General features: G+C 42.7%; 1 protein-coding gene across 3 annotated transcripts in view; it reads left to right on the top strand.

The window, feature by feature from the left end:
* Positions 1–19,908, top strand: part of TRIM67 (tripartite motif containing 67) — a 44,254-nt gene extending 24,346 nt beyond the window's left edge. For all 3 annotated transcript variants that reach the window (XM_065401018.1, XM_065401017.1, XM_065401015.1), the window contains 5 exons: positions 2,983–3,128; positions 6,826–6,964; positions 8,500–8,803; positions 17,774–17,936; positions 19,843–19,908. In XM_065401018.1, the coding sequence (XP_065257090.1) occupies positions 2,983–3,128; positions 6,826–6,964; positions 8,500–8,803; positions 17,774–17,936; positions 19,843–19,908 (818 nt within the window). The remainder of the gene's footprint in view (positions 1–2,982; positions 3,129–6,825; positions 6,965–8,499; positions 8,804–17,773; positions 17,937–19,842) is intronic.
* The last annotated feature ends 598 nt before the right edge of the window (positions 19,909–20,506 follow it).

Below are 20,506 nucleotides of genomic sequence, written 5' to 3'. Positions count from 1 at the left end.
AGCTCAGCATTTAGAGATGGAAAAAACGTGTTTGGTTATCTGCTCCATCTCCTTGACAAGGCAGCATTTTTTTTAGTGCTTTCTACAGTATAGTTTTAAATGGCACAAGCGATGGGACAGTTCTGTAATTTAACAGCTAAGTGTTCTCTCCCCCCCCATACTTAGCCTGCATTTACCTTTTTTAAAGTGTGTGTTATTGCTCTTAGGTACAGCCCAATGTACTGCCCTAAATAATTCACCTCCCTTTCATGTATTTGTAGACAGAGAGGCACAATTCCTTCCCCTTCCCCCTTTGCTCCAGGAGACTGGCAATCTGCTACTGGCTCTTATCCGTAGGACATTGCCCCCTCCACCCAGGCCAGCTAGGGTTGGGAGTGGAGCCAAAGCTCTGCCCATTCTTACTTACTACTCACCTACCTACATGGGGTGGGAGGAGGAGATTAGCAGCAGGCATGCAGCAATTGCTTACTCCTATATGCTTGGACCCAAAATCCAGGGAGACCGTGCAGGGGCCTAGTTAGGGGTAGAGAGGTAGGTTGTGGGTCTTACTCCCCCTTGCTCCACTGTGTGGCCATGCAGTCCTCCAGAATAGTATGGCCCTAAATTTCACAACGTCCATGTGTGGTAGGTTGGAGGTGCACAAGGATCACTTCACAAATTCTGAAGTGCATCCACTTCTGGGATATAACATAGCAGATCCCCAAGTCTTTGCCTCAAAAGATATGAGTTATATACATTGAAGTCTAGGTGTCCTGGGCCAGAAGGGTCGGGGGGAGGGAGGAGTGAGGATTGTGTCTCACCTATTTAACAGTACATAGCAAAACTAGATGGCATTACTACTTCTTTAAGGCTTAAAGGTGACCTTCAAAGGATTTTTTTTTTAATTGGGCTTGTGGCTTTTTTCACTTCTTTATGGTGGATAAAACTTGAAAACTTTCTTTTAAAGTTTTGGGATTTTTTTGCTTAGACTTAAACCTTAGAAATGTCAGGAATCTGATCTTCCCCTTGTTTTGTGAAGGGGATCTGGGGGGGCGGGTGTCTCACTGGATGTGTATTGTGAACATCGCATTTTAACTAAAGTGGCAGGAGTGTGACTCTTTAACAAAGACATCTTTTCTCCAACTCGTTCATTAGTCACTGACATTACATCTGTGTTAACAAGAACAAACAAAAAAAACCCTGAAGTTTTAAACAGTCCAACTAAAACTCCCTTCACCTCCTAATTACAAAGCATTGAGTTTCTTGACTGTTGTGATATCACAATTTCACTAGTACTCCAGTTACCATATCATCTTCCAGGGAAGACAAGACCCAAGCTCTAATGTAAAAAAAACAAGCAGATTTTTATTTATTATATACTTTCAAGTCTTCTTTAAATATCATAAAGAGGCAAAAAATGTCACAACTTGCGGGAGGGGTCACCTTTAATAGTTTGTTTTAAAAGCTGTCAGCCACACTCATTCTTCTGGGCTCTGTAGTACCAGCTCCAGGTCACAACACCCAGAGTATGGAGCTGGACCCAGACCCACGGGACCAGAGCTGCCACTGTGATATGAGTGAGGGGCAGGCTTGCTCTTCAGTCCCCACACCTCCCTGGGCCTCTCCTCCTCCCCAGGCCAGGATTAGGGTAGCGATGCTAGGGTGGAGAGTGCTACTGCTAGCCGTTACTACCCCCTCAGCAGTTTAGTATAGTGCACCCGGGAGGCTACATCCACCCCTGGCTGAAAGTGCTCAGCATCTTGCAGGAAGCACCCAGCACTTTGCAGAACTGAGCCCTAATAGTAAAATTCAGCCCCATGCAGAAGGCCAGTCCAAGGCCTCCACGCCACTATACCCCAATAAAGCCCTGGGATTTAAGTGGTGCATAAGCCTTGCACTAGTCTTCTGTACAAGGGTGAAATTCACCCTAAATTAGGATTCTTGCTGACTAATTCCAGTGAAAGGAGAACGGAAAGATGCTGTGACGCTAGACAAGAGAGGTAAATTGAGTTTAGTGGCATAGACAGATAACATACATGATCCCTCCTCACGGAAACATGGCTGAATGTTCCACTTTGCTTATTTTTATTTTTGAACTATCAGCCCGGTCAATGGTACAGTAACATTTTCCTGGCCCAGTCAGTACCGACAATACCCTCATCCACAATGTCACCCTCACTTTTATAGTTTCCAAATGGATGAAGCCAACATCAGACTCCTGTAATGTAAAAATCACCTTTTTCTACCTGAACACAGTGATTCAGATAAAAGATTCAAATGAAACAATTTTTCTTTAATAGTATCCCTACGTTTCTCCTGAAACTTTTTTTAAACAAAAAATTGGGTTTTTGATGATACAAAACATTTTGTGAAATTTGCTTTCTGTGAGAAATTTCAATTTTTTATTGAAAAACAAAATAACCCCATACAGAAATATTTCAATTTGGGTAGACTGCCACAGTGCCTCATGGATGTTGAAGTTGGGTTGTTTCATATCTCCAGTCTTTTCTATGGACTGAGCTCCCAGGCCACACTACAAGGCCCATGATGCACGATGGCATGAGACACCCTCCCCCTTCACCCCATGCACCACTTCCCCTCTTTAAGAGGGGAGACTGTTGTGCATCATGGGTGATGTATTCTGGCAGGGAGTCTGGCCTATTGAGGAGAATGGATGTCTGTGGTGCCTGAACTACAATTTCCATGAGGCACTGTGGCAGCATTTTCTAAATCAAAATTTTATTTTTTGTCCTAAATATTTTGGTATCGGCTGAATTTTTTTCAGTTTTCAGATACATTTTTTGGTATAGAATTTTTGGTGAAAAATTGAAGTTTTCCATGGGGAAAACACATTTTCTGACCAGCTCTATCCCCAAGTAACTTTGGGAGAATGGGGGGGATTAAAAGGGAGGTGAGGGAAGTGATGGATCATCATATTGCTGACAACAGAGTCTGATGGGTAAGGACAGAATTACACTAATCTGTACTCAGTTCCCATTACAGTGCCACCAGTCCCGTTACTGCAGCTGGAGAAGTGTTGTACCCGAAACAACAGTGTGACACTGGCCTGGAGGATGCCACCCTTTACCCACAATCCAGTGGAAGGGTATATCTTGGAACTTGATGATGGAGATGGCGGCCAATTCCGAGTGAGGACTTCATTCAGCATTTATTTGGGTTCTCTCTGTGTTATTGTTAAACTTCCATAAGGACATGGATGTAGGAGGGCAGATTCTCTAATTCATTCCTGCTTCTGCAGTGCAATGAGGCCAAAAAGCTGCTGGATCATCCCAGATGAGGATTCCCCTTGCATGGAGGTGTCTCTAACTAGTGTAGTCAGTTTCTGGGCTGCCCTCCTGCGGACTCTGGGACAGAGGGCTTGTGAGGGTGGAAGGTGGGATTTCAGGGCACTACTGCAGTACTCAGCTGGCTGATAGCCCTTTGCAGGATATAGTAAACTGGAGTGGAATAGAGAAGCCCCAAGGTTGCTCTAATGTGCTGGGGTTGAACCCATTGTATAAATGGCCCAGGAACTGGAGAGGTTCCTTTGCAGATTTCACTGTCCGCTGCACCCAGCAAACAATGACCCAGGTCAAGAAATGCAATCATGGAACAATTCTATTATTCACGGTTTTCTGGGTAAATTTGGCTTTTATCTGAGGTTCTCAAAATCCTTTCTAAGGTCACGGAAGAGGGTGAGTGGCTGAAGCTCGACTCGGACAAGACTGAAGTGGTGATGGTGGGCTGGGGGAAGCAGCAGTAGATGGCAGAGGTTATATGAGTCCCTTTGAAAGAGTATGTCTGCCATTAGTTACTAATTTTTGCAATGTAGAGGTGATCTACAACCCCTGCTTCTGCTTGACAGTCCTATTATAGAAGTGACCCAACCAGCTTTTTATCATCTGCATCTGGCTTGGGGGCTGCAGTGTTTCCTCTCAGATGTGGACCTTGCCACCATTATCTAGTCTTTTGTTATCTCAAGATTAGACAATTGCAATGTGCTCTATCTGGGGCTGCACCTTAAAACCATTCAGCGACTTGAAGCTGGTGCAGAACACAGCAAATCGCTTACTGAGCAGGTCATCATGCTGGGAACGCATGACACCAGTGCTCTGGGATCTGCACTGACTGGCCATTGGTCTCTGGGTGGAGTTTAGGTGATGGTTCTGACCTGAGACTGGCCTACCTGAGGGATCTTCTCTTTCCCTGTGACATATTGTCACAGTTGTGGTCAGCAAGGGTGCCTGAGTAGAATTCCCCTCATTATAAAATAGAGAGAGTGGCTGGCAGGGTGGTTCTCTGTGTGGGCTACAGGACTCTGGGAACTTGCTCCCCCATCTCCTTGATCTGAAATATTCCAAATCAGGTGGCCTTCTGGGCATGCTGTAAAAGCCATCTGTTTGCTAGGGTTATGGAGAGGGTTGAGGGCGTGCTTCCCACAACAAAGAAAGGATAGAAGGAAGTTTCTGGAGGTATATGGCTGAGTGCCTGTTGAAATGATTACTTTAAGAACGGCCATACTGGGTCAGACCAAAGGTCCATCTAGCCCAGTATCCTGTCTTCTGACAGTGGCCAATGCCAGGTGCCCCAGAGGGAATGAGCAGAACAGGTAATCGTCAAGTGATCCATCCCGTCACCCATTCCCAGCTTCTGGCAAACAGAGGCTAGGGACACCATCCCTGCCCATCCTGGCTAATAGCTACTGATGGACCTATCCTCCATGAACTTATCTAGTTCTTTTTTTAACTTATCTAATACTTTAATGATTCTGGGAGTTTATTGTATTATTAATGATGTGTTAGGGCTCCTAGAGTCTTTGTTAGGCATTGTTTAAAATTAGCATTTAAATCAAAATAAATAAAAACAATTTCATCCCCAGAATAAATAATTTATAAGATCTCAGGTCAGTACAGCCTTTTCTTATACTCAAAGCAAGGACACATTCAGATCTATCTTTCTGATAGATTTTGTGAATCCCAAAATTTCAAAGTTGTGGATTTAGAATATACCAAAAAAGATCCCAATTTTTGAGATGCCTCTAAAAGGATAATTTTGTTTGCACTGCTGTGCTATAAATACCATCTGCTTTAACTGTTTTAAAACAAAGTGCCTGCTTCTCAGAAAATGCCATTCCAATAGAAATAGGCCTACATTTTGTATGTGATATTTGATATCTAAATCAATAATGCCAACTGGATTTCCCCAAAGACTTTATCAGCATCTGGCCTGTGGATTTAAAAAAAGGCTTTAGTTCATATCACTGCAAAGTGCCATAATCCGAATGAGCACAAACAGTCAGTAAACAATGGTAAAAAACCTACAAGAAAGCAAGAATTGTCCAAAAATCACAATTTAGCTCACACAAAATGTATTTTATACTATGGGGCTAAATGAAACCACTTCACAATAACGTTTATGTCTCTGATCAAAAGACTGGAGGAGAAGTCAAGGCCTTAGACCCTTTATTGTGTTACTGAAAGCACAAGTAATCCCTTCTCTATTCAGCAATGGACTTAAATGTCTACTTAAGGCTCACTGACTTCAGTGGGACTACTCAGGTTCTTAAGTGCTTTACAGAATTAGGACACAAGTGCTGCGCTGAATCTGAGCCTTAAGCTCTGTGTTAGGGCATTAGCTACTATAAATCTAAGTAGTTCACAGTATCATAGACATTGGATGTGGAAGAATAGTCGTATTCCATCATCCTGCCAATGCAGGATTATTTCTAGAGCCCTGTGTTTTTCACAAATGTGAAATAACACGAAATAAAACAAAAAAGATTGCATACAAAGTTATAAAATTAAAAGCACACCCTCCAGTGGTATCGCCTATCCCACAGGTCTGGGCCTGGATCCCTGCTCTGGGCATTGCGACCTGGCCCACAGGGTTGCAGCGCTGCTCAAGTTTGGCCCAGCCGCCTCTCCATCATGATGATGGGGGAGCTGCTGGGTCAAGCTTGAGCAGTGCTGCAACCCCATGGGACAGGTCACAACACCTGGAGTAGGGAGCTGGGCCCATCCCCCCGGGATAAGAGCTACCACTGAGGGGTGAGTGTGGGGCAGGCTCACTCTCCATTACTGCCCCCTAGGGCAGGACCCCACCTCACCCCAGGGCTTCCACTTTTCCTGGGGCAGGATGACATGAACTAATGCAAAATTTCCAAAAAATAAAACAAAAAATTAAAGAATTTCACCTATTGGAGATTGTCTAATGCTTTATCCAGTCTCTAATTAAAAATGTGGCTTCTTCTTCATCCCTATAGACTCTTCCATTGCCTGACAGATCTCACTTATATTTTGCTTAGATTTTTCTCTTTCGTAATTTCATCCCATTACTCCTGGCCATCCCCTTTGTGCCCCAAATGACGACTCATCCTGCTTGGTGTTTGTACCAGTCAGATCTTTGCAGCCATTTATCACATTCCCTCCACCCCCTTACTTGTTGGATAGCCAAATGATACATTCAAAGCTCTTTTTATCTTCAGAAATAAGCCTCTTCAGACCCTGTATTCATGGTTTGGATCTAGGCTCCAAAACTACATTGCTGTATATTAACAATACCCATAGGAGGATTGAGACAGCCCTCTTGAAATAACAAAACTATACATTTTAGAATTCCCTTTTTAATCTTTGTCTCACTCTTGCTGCCTCCACCTTTCTTTCTTGACTTCTCTTCTCCATGTTGAGCCTCACTGGACGTAAGTATCCTTACGATAATAATGTAAATTCTAAATTCACCTAAACATTGAACAATATTTACTTTTAGCTTATGTTTAAAAGTCTGACTGTGAGACCCTCTGTTGGGAAGAAGTTGGTGAGCTTTCTTCCTGTCTTTTTGAATGCTCAGGAAGTGTATGTTGGCAAGGAGACCCTATGCACAATTGATGGCCTTCATTTCAACAGTACCTACAATGCAAGAGTCAAAGCTTTTAATTCATCAGGAGTTGGCCCTTATAGCAAGACAGTTGTTTTACAGACATCTGACGGTGAGTTTGTTTTAGATCATTAAAAAGTAAAGAGCTCTGGTTTCTAGCGGCCAGGTATTCACGTTCCATCACAGCCACCACTATACTTGGCATTATGAGTTTTAATGAGGGGGCCCCAGGACTGAACGTGCCTAGAGACTGAGCTTCCCTCTCAGCCCTATATGCTGTGACTCCAGGACAGGACTGATGTATGTTAGTGGGGCAGGACGGGGATGCCCATACTCCTGCTGCTCCTTCTGTGGATAAATAGAAGATATCAGATCCCCTTTAGCAGACCTTGGCTTTGGTGAGTGTACATGTGATTTCCATGTGCACACTTTCCAGCAGTAGTATGTGTGTGCAGATTTGTGGAGTCCACCACTTGCACACAGAGTTAGGGTCAGTTGGGTACATGCACAGGATTTAGTGCTGGGAAAGAACTTGTGAACTGTAGCTGCACATAGCCAGCGGCTATGTTGTGCCCTCATTGAAAATCAAGCCTGCAGTCTCTGAGGTTCTCCATCCAGCCCTGGCCTTTCCCCTGCTGCAAATACTCAAAAATGATAAAAGAAAAATAAAATCCAGCTCTTTAGACTCTTGGCATGTTTTAGTTATTGGCAGCTCTCCAGGTTTCAAATGATACAAGTGCATTTGCCTGTCAAGGCTTTGGGTTTAATTAAAATCGTGTTTGCTCTAGAGTACATAGTCATTTACACTACACACTGTGAATATCTGTATGCCACTCCTCGTCTCCATCTCTCTCTCTGTGTCTTTGGTGTTTCAGTGTTTTCTTCACTACTGATACTAATTTCACAAGAGTGTTTGATAAGACTTGGGTGGTAATTCACGCTGTGTTCCCATCTAATTACACTTGACATCCATATGGGCACCACAAGAAGTTCATCTTGATTAATAATACTGTAAATTAATCCTGAAGCAAATACCATAATCATGCTCTGTATTTATATAGTGTTGTCAAACTATGTCAGTATAAAATATTTAGATGTAAAGAATTTTTTTAAAATGAAGTGAAACCCAGTTATGATGAGCTTGGACACACAATGAAACAGTAATTCCAGTAGAGACAGGCCTGAACCAAATCCCATATCTGAACAGCCCCAGACTTTGGGCAAGTCCAGAGCCAAATTATTTTTCTCTCTTATTTGTGCAGCAGTAATTTGCTCAACAATGTACCAGACCCAAACAGAGACACTTCTTCAGGGAGCTCACATCCCAAAAGACAGACCCAGATAGGACAAAACACATTGGCTGGTTTACAGTTATATAGCACCTTTCATCCAAATAGATTGAAAAATGCATTGCAAATTTTACTGATTATGTAAATGACATAAAGCATTCTTACTTTTCTCCTCTGACTGAAATGCAGTCATCTCTGAGGTGAAACAGACTAGTTTAGAACAACAGGGAAAGAATATCTTCTCCACTTGAAAATATGGTGGGAATTTAGGAGGGCAGAAACGTACTTAAAATAAAGCACAATTAAATTTTATTGCATCCTTTCCTGCTATTGAGCTGCCTTTATTCTTCCTGCACAGTGGCCTGGTTCACCTTTGACCCCTCTTCAGCCCATCGGGACATAGTCCTATCGAATGACAACCAGACTGCCACTTGTAGTAGTTATGACGATCGTGTTGTTCTGGGCACAGCGGCCTTCTCCAAGGGAGTACATTACTGGGAACTGCATGTGGATCGTTATGATAACCATCCAGATCCGGCTTTTGGAATTGCCAGAATTAATGTGGTCAAGGACATGATGCTAGGAAAGGACGACAAGGCGTGGGCCATGTATGTTGACAACAACCGCAGCTGGTTCATGCATTGCAATTCTCATACAAGTCGGTAAGCTCTGATCATGGACTTTTCTTGTGGCTTGATTCCCCCCCCCCCTTAAGTACAACATATTTTAAAGATTCTGCATTCCTTTTCATTGAAGCAGTGGGAAAGGTGATTTCATTCCATTCCTCAGGATTCTTTGTGGTCACAAGGCAGTATAGCAATTAGGCAAACGCTAGCACCAATTGCGGTTTGTTCAAAATGAAGATGTTTACTGGCAGTACTGCAAGCTGATTAAACCCAGTGATAGGCTATGCCCAGGGGTGATTTGAGGACAAAGGCAATCCCTCCTCTGTCCTACTGATGAACAGTGACCAATCTGCCTTATTAAATAGAGGTATTGAATGGGATTCTTTGCAAAGCCTGTCAGTCTTCTTCAGCTAGAAGACTAGTGGTTGTAATGGAAAGTTGCTAGGACTGAAGGCACAAACTGGAGAAAATTTGGGGGTCCTTATCTGGGAATTGGGCAGTTGGGGGCTGGAGATAGTCTAAGGCTGAAATACTTAACTCCCCTTCCTATCACTGTGGAGATTGGCATTTATGTATTCTGCACCCTGGTTTTGTCAGGAAGATTTTCCCAGCATCAGCCAGCGTGTAACAGCCAATATCACAATACTGTAATTCCTGGAAATAATATGGCCTTCAGAAATGGAGGCATGGCTGGGAGGAATGCTGTGTAGAGTTAGTAATCAAAAGTGTGGGCAATCAAACAATAATTAAAAGATTTACAATTTAAGTCAGTAAAGTTACATGAGGGTTGAATTTGGGTCTAGGCGTATCAGGTAACTCTCAGGAGTGCTATGATGGTTCATCTAAGTTTTGTTAGGGTAAATTGCAGACACGACTGCTCAGTGAAATCACAAGAAATATTTCTAACCAAGTGGCATGATTAGGGTTCGCTATTCATGTCTCGATGTTTGACTTGATTGAATCACTGGATAATGCTGTTTTTCGTAGAACCATAGAATCAAAGGACTGGAAGGGACCTCAAGAGGTCTTCTAGTCCAGTCCCCTGCATTCAAGGCAGGACTAAGTATTATCTAGAATTTTATTTAGTTACAACATTTGTAAGACTAAGAAAAGTAATTTACATCATCATCATCATACGTTATTTTGAGTCTTCTGATTATTTTTATTTGGTTGTCCACATCTTTGATTTCTAACTTTATATTCTAACTACACAGCCAGGACCTTCTTCTCTGAACGGACATATTATTCCCACAAAATTACAACAGCATGTAGCAGAGTGAATTTGGGCCATTCTATCTATACCAGTGTTTCTCAGCGAATGGGTCATGACCCATATGGGGGTCATGAAAGTCAATCAGGGGTGCCAAAAGGTGTCAATGGGATGTAAGCAGCACCTAAGGCCCTTTAGTGCTTTTGAAAAGCTTAAGTATTATTAACCCTATTTTACAGGTACACCTCTACCCCGATATAACGCTGTCCTCAGGAGCCAAAAAAATCTTACTGCGTTATAGGTGAAACCGTCTTATATCGAACTTGCTTTGATCCGCCGGAGTGCGCAGCCCCGACCCCCCGGAGCGCTGTTTTACCGCATTATATCCGAATTCATGTTATATCGGGTCGCATTATATTGGGGTAGAGGTGTATGGGAAATTGACACACACACACAGATTGTAACTTGCCCAAGGTCACTTAGCAGGTCTATGGCAGAACCAGGAATAGAACCTGGTTCAGTGTCCTATTTACTGGACCACACTGCCCCTCCTCACCCCACTATCTTGAATATTTGTTCCTTAAAACCAATAATTAAGAGAGTCTTGCAGTGATCTTGAAAAGGCTTGTTTATAATGTTATCTTTTTTTAGATATTAAAGGGATACTTACCTCATAGTCACAATACCTTAAAGTGGGTTTCTATATCTCCTGTAGCACATACTGATATTCTAATATGTATTTGTGTTTTAAAATATACCACAGTTGCTGAAAAATGTTTAAAGCAAAGGCCACTGCCAGAACATGACCTAGCAAAACTGCTGCAAAGTTATCCAGCAAACCCTGTTCCCAGAACTGTGCATGGCCAGAAAACAAGAGTTCAATTTTTTTATTTTTTTTATTTTTTTGTGAAAAGTTTTGGATTTTCAACATTTTATTTTGTTACCCATTGGAATGAATACTAGATATTTCAAAAAAAATTGGGGGTGAGAGGACCGCCCCCTCCTCCAAGAATTGCCAGTAGCCCAGTGGTTATTAGGCCTTCACTCGGGATGTTGGAAGATGTAGATTCAATTCCTGAAACAAATCAGGTGAAGCAGGGACTTGAGCCTGGGTCTCGGGCATCCCAGGTATTCTATCCACTAGACTATTCATTCTCCCTGTGGTTTAATTCCAACTTGGACCTGAGAAAGTTTTGTTGAAACAGATACGTTCCTGCAAAAAGTTTCAGTTTTGATGAATCATCATTTTCCAACAAAGTGATTTGTCAAAAAACTCTTGACCATTTCTATTGTGAATATCATCTGTATATTTGTCTCTGTTCTAATTTATAATGCAGCCATCACCACGTTATAGGCAGCATCACAAATGACATGCATGACAACAAAAAAGTATTTTTTAAAAAGCCATCTTGGCTTCTGGGCCATTATAGATTGGCAAAAGAATTTAAGGGCTGAGCCAAAGTCTACTGAAGTCAATGGAAATTTTTCCATTGACTTCAGTGGGTTTTGGCTCAGGCCCTAAACCAACATAGAATAAAATAACAAAATGTGATAAATTATATGAAAAGATATTTGTCTCTGCCCCTTTAGTGCCTTGATTGGATTTAGGGCAGAAGTAATTTTAAGCAGTAAAAAAATTAGTGGTCCATGAAATAGCTGATGCTTTCTGAAAAAATGCTGGCAAATAGTCTGTGTGACACTGTCCTAGAAACCTATTTTATGGATTCAATCCTTGGAGTGTTGTTATAGGCAAGCACTCTGTATTGCTTGGCCGCTCAAGAGCTTAGCAAACGCTTTTTTTCCATGGACAGCAAACAATGGACACATTTTGGCTTTCTGATCACTCTGCCTAAACGGGAGAAAAAAACAGCTTCCATGGATGGAGAATTGCCAGCTGTTACAGGAATATCTTAAAAAGGGACAGACTTATGGAGTCTTCACTAGAGTGGAGCATAACTGTGGAGTGCACATTTTTTTAACATACATGCACTTTAATGGTATTAGTGCTAGGCATTATATTTTTAACCACGGCAGCCAAGTAGGTCATTTTGTTAACCCACTAGTTTCAATGGTCTTTTAAAAACAGTAGAATCTGCTTAACTGTCACTCCCCAGTGGAAATAGAAATATACCACTGAGCTATCATATATTTAATAAAGCTATTAACGTCTGTGAGAGTTACAGATACTATAGTAATGGGGGCCATTATAATTATAGATATCTAGAGACCAATTGTTTCAGCTTTCACAAATTTTATAGGAATGTATTAGGCTGTTAGATAAATGAGTGAGTCTGAAAATAAACATGGTCAAAAGTCCTAATCATGGAAATTGCTAAATTCGTTTTGCAAGGTGGCAGCACCCTCAGCTCTCATTGATTCAGCATCTTGCATAACTGTGCTCTAAAACATTTTTTTTAAAAACCAACAGAAGATGGCTGATTAATTTTAGTAGCCGCAGCAGAGCAGGGAATCAGTCTTTCATGAAGCAAAAGAAGCACAGAAAAAGAGGTACAATAAACTTAGGCTAGCAAATATCAATTCACATTTGTTAACTACTGGGAATAGGTGCACAGACACCCCAGGTGTGCCATGTGTCCATTGGCTAGAGCCACTGGAGTTCATTGCAATGGAGCTGTTCCCTGGCAAGGTTCCCAAGTAAAGGAATGCATACATTGCAATGTATATAAAATTCCAACCACTGCAACAAATTGCAGAGAAGAAAAAAAATCACTAAGAAGAGTTTGTGTCTGGAGCACCTTCAAAATGAATAATTAACCATCAGATGGGAAAAGCCCCATCTTGAGAACTTGGGACAGAAATCGGTAGGTGTCTCTTAATTGATTTCAATGGGCTTTTATCAGGCTGTTGAAGAAGCAAAGTAGGAGTGAAAAGAATCAGCCTTGCAGTTAAAAATCAGAAAGTATTCAAATTATTGTAGGGTAGGTTTAGAAGACAAATACCAACTTAATTGTTAAACCAATTTTTACATTAACTAAAAGGTGTTTTTAAAATGTTAGGACCTGTGTTACAGGAACTTTGAAACTTTCTGCCATTTTCTAATGATATAGCCAATTGTTTCAGACCTATTTTGCATCATCAATTTGGCCATTCCCCTGCTGGGAAATATTCTAAAGTGGCAGGCTCCACTGAGAGAGAACAGCATTATTCATGGAGGGCCAGATTCCTCCATCTTTACTCACAAGCAGTAGTGCCTTCTGGGATTTCTCATGAAGTAAGGTACTACTCAGTGGTCCTAAATCTGCAAACACTCATACACATACTTAACTTTACACATGTGACTAAATAATCCAACAGGACCAGAGTCAATGTGAGTAAGGGTGGCAGAATTGGGACCTAAATGGAAATGCTGAAAAATTGGTGGATATCTCTACAAAGAAAGATTCTCATCCAGTAAATATTTATTTAGCTGCCTAAAGTATTGTAACAAATTGCTGCTGTTTCCGTTAAGTGGTCATGCAGATTGTTAAGACACTAAGTGGCTTCACTAAAATGTAACATGCATTATCTCTTATATAATAATTAAAACAAGTATGGAGTTATAAAAAGGAATTACACTAGAACTATCAGCTGGTCTCAAAAATTAGATCAACCCAGCTATGTCACTCGGGGATGTGAAAAAGCCACACCACTGAGCGATGGACTTAAGACGACCTAACCCCGGTGTTGTTGAACTAGCTACCACCTCTTGAGGAGGTGGATTAACTATGCCGACGGGAGAACCTATGTAACTGTGTTTTGTATGTGGCTGCTGCTTAACAAGAAACATTTTGGATGTGGCCTGGTGATCTGATTAATGAAAAGGCATGGTAGTTCTGTGGTGTGTATTATTTAAGGCCATAATTACATGAGTTCAGAGTCTGTTCAGCCAATTGGTTTCTAAGTTATATCCAAAGCATTCAATCAGAAAAAACCTAAATGTTAAAGCTGCAAAATAAAGCACTCAGAAGTCAGGAAATGCCATGGTAAAGTTTGTCCATGCAACTTTCACTTTCCCACCATTCTCCATCATTAGAGTGACTGGGAGATTGGTCTCAAAAGCAATGGACCACCAAGAGGTGTGTAGCTTTTGTGGGAACCATCAGAAACACAGGGCGATCTGCACTGAGACCCTTTGCCTTTGCAGTGGCTCCCTCTCCCCTGCAGCCCTCAGCCATGATGTTAGAGAACCCCTCTCTGCCTTTGCCCCTCTAATAAATTGCAGAAATTGTTCCAAATTGCAGCGGGGAAGTGGTTAATGCTGACAGAGTATTAGTAACTTACCTGCTCAAGACCTGTGGGTTTGGTGGGAGGATGATGATGCTGGAAAGTGGGAATACCTCCCACTCTGCCCCTTTCCATATGATAGATCATGATCTCAGGGAGGGGTTTCCGTTCAGTTATGGGCTGGGGGAACACTACTGCAGAGGCAGCACTCCTCATTTCCAGCCTGCAAGCAGGGCTTTTCTGGGCTTTCATACCCTCAGTCTGTGGAGGTGCAGGGACCTATGGCTCTGTGTCATTGTTTAGCACAAGGGTTCTCAGCCTTTTTCTTTCTGAGACTGCCACAGCATGCTATAAAAACGCCACAGCCCACCAGTGCCCCAACAGCTGTTTTTCTGCATATAAAAGCCAGGACCAGCATTAGTGGGTAGCAAGCAGGGCAACTGCCCAGGGCCCCATGCCATAGGTGGCCCTGTGAAGCTAAGTTGCTCAGGCTTCAGCCCAGGGTAGCGGGGCACGGGACCTCAGGCTTCAGCCCCATGCGGTGGGGCTTTGGCTTTCTGGCCTGGGCCCCAGCAAGTCTAATGCTGGCCCTTGTTGGCACCCCCCTGAAACCTGCTTGCGGCCCCCCCAGAGGGCCCCAGACCCCTGGTTGAGAACCAGTGGTTTACCACACAATTCATTAGCCTCAGAGAATCAATTAACTTCTTATATAGGTAGGAGCATAATACCATCAAAAAGGGTGAAGCTTACATTTCTGCTCTTGGAGAGGATCAATGTTTCTGCTAAGTGACATTTTAAAAGATGACATAAAGTATATTTAAAAACTCAGCCGTATGCTGCAGGATGTAAAGCTGGACAAAATTTGTAATCAAATCAGGTACTAAGAGGGGAAAAAATATGATCCATCAGAAAAATATCTCTGTTATCTCAGTGTTACCAGTTCTTGCAATTTTTATCATGAGTCTTGCAATATTTGGTGTGTGTGTGTTTTTTTTTAAAAGACTCTGGATTCATGTAATTAGGTTATGAAAATCTCATCTTGCATTTAAAAAAAATGTAGGTTTCTAGCCCTCCTGGTTATAGAGCAAATCTTGAAAACATGATCCCGAGTGACTATTACACTGGGAGGCAAAAAAAAGAATCCCATAGTTATTATTTTGTGTTTTTTTTAAACAGATCTCATGATTAGGTGGGGGGACTAATTCTTGAGTTTTGAGTGGAATACTGGTATTGTCTAAAGAGATTTCATTAGGGAAAGAATGTGCCATGTTCTCATTATCAGCCCAATCCTATTTCCACTGAAGTCAGTAGGAAAACTCCCTTTGAGTTCATGGGGAGCTGGGCTGAGCCACGCAATGGTCTAATCATGTGGTTTTCAATCTGTGGTCTGAGAACTCCTAGAGGTCCACACACTGTGTCTAAGGGAGTCCACGAAAGGTTGTCTGCCATAGAACAGTGGTTTTCAACCTGTGGTCCGTGGAACCACTGGGGGGCCACAGACTATATCTAAGATTTCCAAAGGGTTCAGCACCTCCAGTTAAAATTTTGTAGGGATCCGCAAATGAAAGAAGGTTTTAAACCACTGGTTTAATCTAAAGAAAACTATCTTGTGCCACCTGGTGGACAAAACTAAAACAGCCATTACCAATAATATCAAATTTCCTGCTCCACATATTTGGCCCTAATCATACTTTTCAGATTGGCATGCATGTTATTGTTGATCACTAGACATTCTGATGAATATTACATTAAAATTGTGTTTATTCTGTGAATTGTGGGGGGGTTGTTTTCTCTTCTGCTGTAAATTTTTAAAAATATTATAAACACTGAATCTATGCACGTCAGGCTATAATTCCCTTGCAGAATTCCAGTGACATTAAAAGCTTCAGCACCTAGGGCCAATCCACATATCTAGTGGTTTTCTAGCTCCATGCTCTTTAAAGTAGTATGATATTGGGCTAGCCTAGTCCTTAAAGGACAAGTGCATGAATGTCAGATTATTCTTGCGTATAAGAGTTGGCTGAATCTGTCATCATGGTAGGACTCTGGTGCTACAGTAGCTCTCAATAGCTGCTCCTGACACAAATGATTATCACCACCACCACCAAACCCCCAACACTTGAAACAGCTCCTAGCCCAATAACTCAACACTCTCAGTCCCTGAACTGGCTCCCACTTCTAGCTACCAGCTTAGTGCAGTGAGGGAGCATACCCGTAATCAGCTTCTACTTCCACCTTGAACCAGCTCCTGCTACCCCTGCATTGGTACCATGCCCTCTGGCAAATCAGGCCTCTTTAAGGTATCTTCAGTGGGACACCCAAAAATGGAGACACTCCAAAATCACTAATCATTTTTGAAAACCTTATCCGAGTGCTGTTAATCAATAAAAACAAACTTTGCTTTTTCATCTCTGTACCACATCACACACAATGTCACAAAGCCATTTCTGGGTGCCGAACTCTCAGGTCCCCTGATCTATGCACTTCATAGTAAACTGAGCCCATTCCCCCCCAGCTGAGGGCAGCCTAAATTGTCTGCTATTTTTGGACATAATTTTTAGGTCCTGGCCTGCAACTAGAGCGACAGGCACCAACTCCATGGGTGCTCCATGGCTGGAGCACCTATGGGGAAAAAATAGTGGGTGCTCAGCACCCACCAGCGGTACCGCTGATCCACTCCTTCCCCTTCCCCCCAGTGCCTCCCACCCACCGGTGATCAGCTGTTTAGTGGTGTGCAGGAGGCCCCGGGGGGTAGGGGAAGGAGCGAGTGTGGGGCACACTCAGGGGAGGGGGCGGAGCAGGGGTGGGAACAGGTGGGGTGTGGGTGGGCCTTTGGGGGAAGGAATGGAGTGGGGGTGGGGCCTGGAGCAGAGTGGAGGTCAAGCACCCCTGGGGAAAGCAGAAAGTCGGCACCTCTGACTAGAGCAGAGTAGATCCCAATTGCTAGCTGTGATAACCAAATTAAAATAGAATTAATGTTGTGTATTTGGTTCAGGCAAAAAGGGATTTCACCAGTTATAAGCTACTGTCTGTTCTTACAATCTATCTTATAAAGAGTTCAATGTGCCGCCCTATCTGAGACCTCGAATGCACATTAACATTTAGGTCAGTTCCTGCAGCCTTTACTTATGTGAACAATCCTGTGGATTTCAATGAAAGCCCTTAGGATCAGTTCTTTATTAATATGAACATATTCCCTCCAGAATGTGAGGTCTGAAGAGTACTGGTTTCAAACAATAACTTTTCCGTCCTCAACATCTCTGCTCTATCCTGTTAGTTTAACTCCCCCTTTCTCTGTCAAGCCCTTTGAGCTTTTTCAGCTCTGCCAAAATGTACCCACTGGGTGGATATGACCTTATGGGGCCTCATTTCTCAGGGCTGCCTGCATTTAGTGGAAAATGGGAACTACGCATGGAGAAAAGGCCTTTAGCAGATGTCCTCCAACTAATACTAATTTTACCATGCTGCTGCACTTCCCTTTCACTTCAGTAAGATTGGCTGAAATAGAGAGAGGCTGGAATGTAACAATCTGCCTCCTCTAAGATGGACAATACGGTCACTTTGTTTCTTAGGACAGAAGGGGGTGTTTCTAAAGGTGCCACTGTGGGCGTTCTCCTGGACCTAAACAAGCACAGCCTGACCTTTTACATAAATGGGCAGCAGCAAGGACCTCCAGCATTTGAAAATGTGGAGGGTGTCTTCATGCCTGCATTAAGCCTCAACCGAAATGTACAGGTAAATCCTTTTCAGTTCAGTCTAACTCATTCAGCATGTCAACCAAAGGAGAAATCCTATTGCCTGTTAAAAGTTATTGCATGACTGCCAGAGAGAAGAGATCGAGATGCAGCTGTTAGGTGTAAATATGGATTTTTTTTTCACTTTGCCTAGTTTTGTTTGCTGATTGTATCTGGGCTAGTGCCACTTTTTAAAAGAAAATAGTTGGATTTAACTTTTTTGTATCACATCTCAGATATAGGGAAATGATGCTTTAGAAATAATAAATAGGTACACACACACACACACACACACACGCCTGGTGGTAAATAAAGCTAAGAAAATGTAGGTCAAAGAATGTCTAGTTTGAAAGAGAAGACCCAGTAAGCATTTAATTCACACTCTTTAATTCATGACATTTGGAAACACTAATATATTCTCTGAGGTTGATGGTGTAAATGTAATTTATGCTAACCCAGGTTAACGCTCCTTTGTACTGCTAGAATGGGGCTTTAATGTAACGGAGAATCAGATCCTACATGTGCCCCAGCACCTGAAAGGCTGGAGGGTTCATGTTACGCCAACCTGAATCCACAATGACGAAGTGTGGTACCTGCGTGGGTAGAGAGACTGCCGGACCTCATAAGTCTCTTCCCTCTGACTTGGGTTGCCTGCATGTTGGTTTAACCCCAGCTGGTTCCTCTTTTTCTCCAAGGGTAGAGAGTCCTTCATTCCAAGGATGTCACGTGACAGCAATAAACTCCCACTAAACAGTCCAGGCCCAATTACAGCTACATTTATACTAGATACTGTTCACTGAAGGAAGGAAGGAAGGAAGGACATGAAAATCCCACTAAGCACCTATCTGTATCTTTAGGCACCTAAATTCCTTTAAAAATCTGACCCATAGTTCTTCCCCCACAGATCATAAAATCTAAATAGATCAGACAGACACACGGTACTAGGAAAATGACATTGAAGTTACACGGCTTGTTAGTTAGGGCCTTTCTGGTAGTTATAGTGCTGCAGTCCAATTCCTCCCATTACCCAGGCGCCCCAGCCAGTCTGCTACACCACTACTGTCACAACATGCCCTCCATTCACTCTGCCCTGCCCATGGAACTAGTTGCAGACGAGGGGGCGGGGGAGAACCCTTTTGTGAGTTTAAGCTTGAGAGAGCTCCTGGGAGGTGCTCAGATCCTACAGTGATGGGTGCCATTGTAAGAACCCTGGTAGATGACAGCGGTGTCGGGCTATGGTGAGAGCTGTAAAACCTCCTCTGTCCTACACTGACAGGGTAGCAGGGAAAGGTCTATCAGACTCTGCTTTGTATGCTTCAGAAGACCCTCTCCCCAGTCCGCTTTCCACCTGCCTCATAACCCCTTGGTCACCCATTCCATCTGGGGGCACCTTTCCTGGTGACAAGAAGCAGCTGGCTCAGCGGTGGCTGATAAATGGTTGCTAGCCTTGGAAAGAGTCACAAACACCTGGCAGCTAGACTCAGGGCAAGTCTACACTTAAAAAGCTGCAGTGCCCCACCAGTGCAGCTGCGCTACTGTATCGCTTTAGTGAAGATACCACGCTACTACGCTGACGGGAGAGCTTCTCCTGTCAGCGTAGTTAATCCACCTCTGCGAGAGGCAGTAGCTATGTCGGTGGGAGACGCTCTGTCTACTTCGGGGGTTAGGTCGGTATAACTGCGCCACTCAGGGGTGTGGATTGTTCACACCCCTGAGCAACGTAGTTATACCAATGTAAGTTTGTAGTGTAGACCTGGCCTCAGGGGAAGAATCATTTGTACGTTGGGCCTCCCCTGGTGACATTAGCGTTTCACCATTAACCACATATTCTTGGCCTTCACAAACTCTTTGTACTAAAGATGTTCCAATTTGTATTTTAACTAAGCAATTATTTCTTTTCTGCATAGGTGACTCTGCACACAGGACTGGAGGTGCCACAGAGTGTAAGACAGCCAAAGCTGCCCAGTAACTAACTGAGCTCCTGCTGCCTAACCCTATGCTGGATTTTGTAATCTTTCTAAATACAATTTGTCATTATTCGCTGTCAGTAGAAAAGCAGTGTCATCCCTAAATTAGACTAACACTTACGCAGAACATTGCTAACTAGCACTGTGTGATCTGATAATTAATATTAATCCACATCCATTTTTAATTTTACACTGGTAACAAGAATGCTTATAGAATGTTTTTTTTTTATTACAATGGGTGTGCATTCCTGCATTTTAGTACAAAAGCACATATATACAGCACACTACAGACACATAGTGACAGCTAAAATGAGCACATTTTCCCTTTCATAATTGGATCTGCGCTTCACATGATTATTGTGAATAGATGATTAACAGTGAGGGCAATTAACCATCGGAACAATTTATCTAGGGAGGTGATGGATTCTCCATCACTTGAGTTCTTTAAATCAAGACTGGTTATCTTTTAATAGCTATGCTATAGTTCAAACAGAAGTTATGGGCTTGAAGCAGAAATTACTGGGGGAGGTTCATTGCCCTGTGTTATGCAGAAGGTCCCTTCTGGCCTTAAATGCATTTATTAATTATGCTCCCACTGACTTCA

The sequence above is a fragment of the Emys orbicularis genome, chromosome 3 (assembly GCF_028017835.1).
Source record: "Emys orbicularis isolate rEmyOrb1 chromosome 3, rEmyOrb1.hap1, whole genome shotgun sequence".
Lineage (NCBI taxonomy): Eukaryota > Metazoa > Chordata > Testudines > Emydidae > Emys > Emys orbicularis.
The sequence above is the reverse complement of the archived record's forward strand: the minus strand, read 5'-3'. Positions and strand labels throughout refer to the sequence as shown.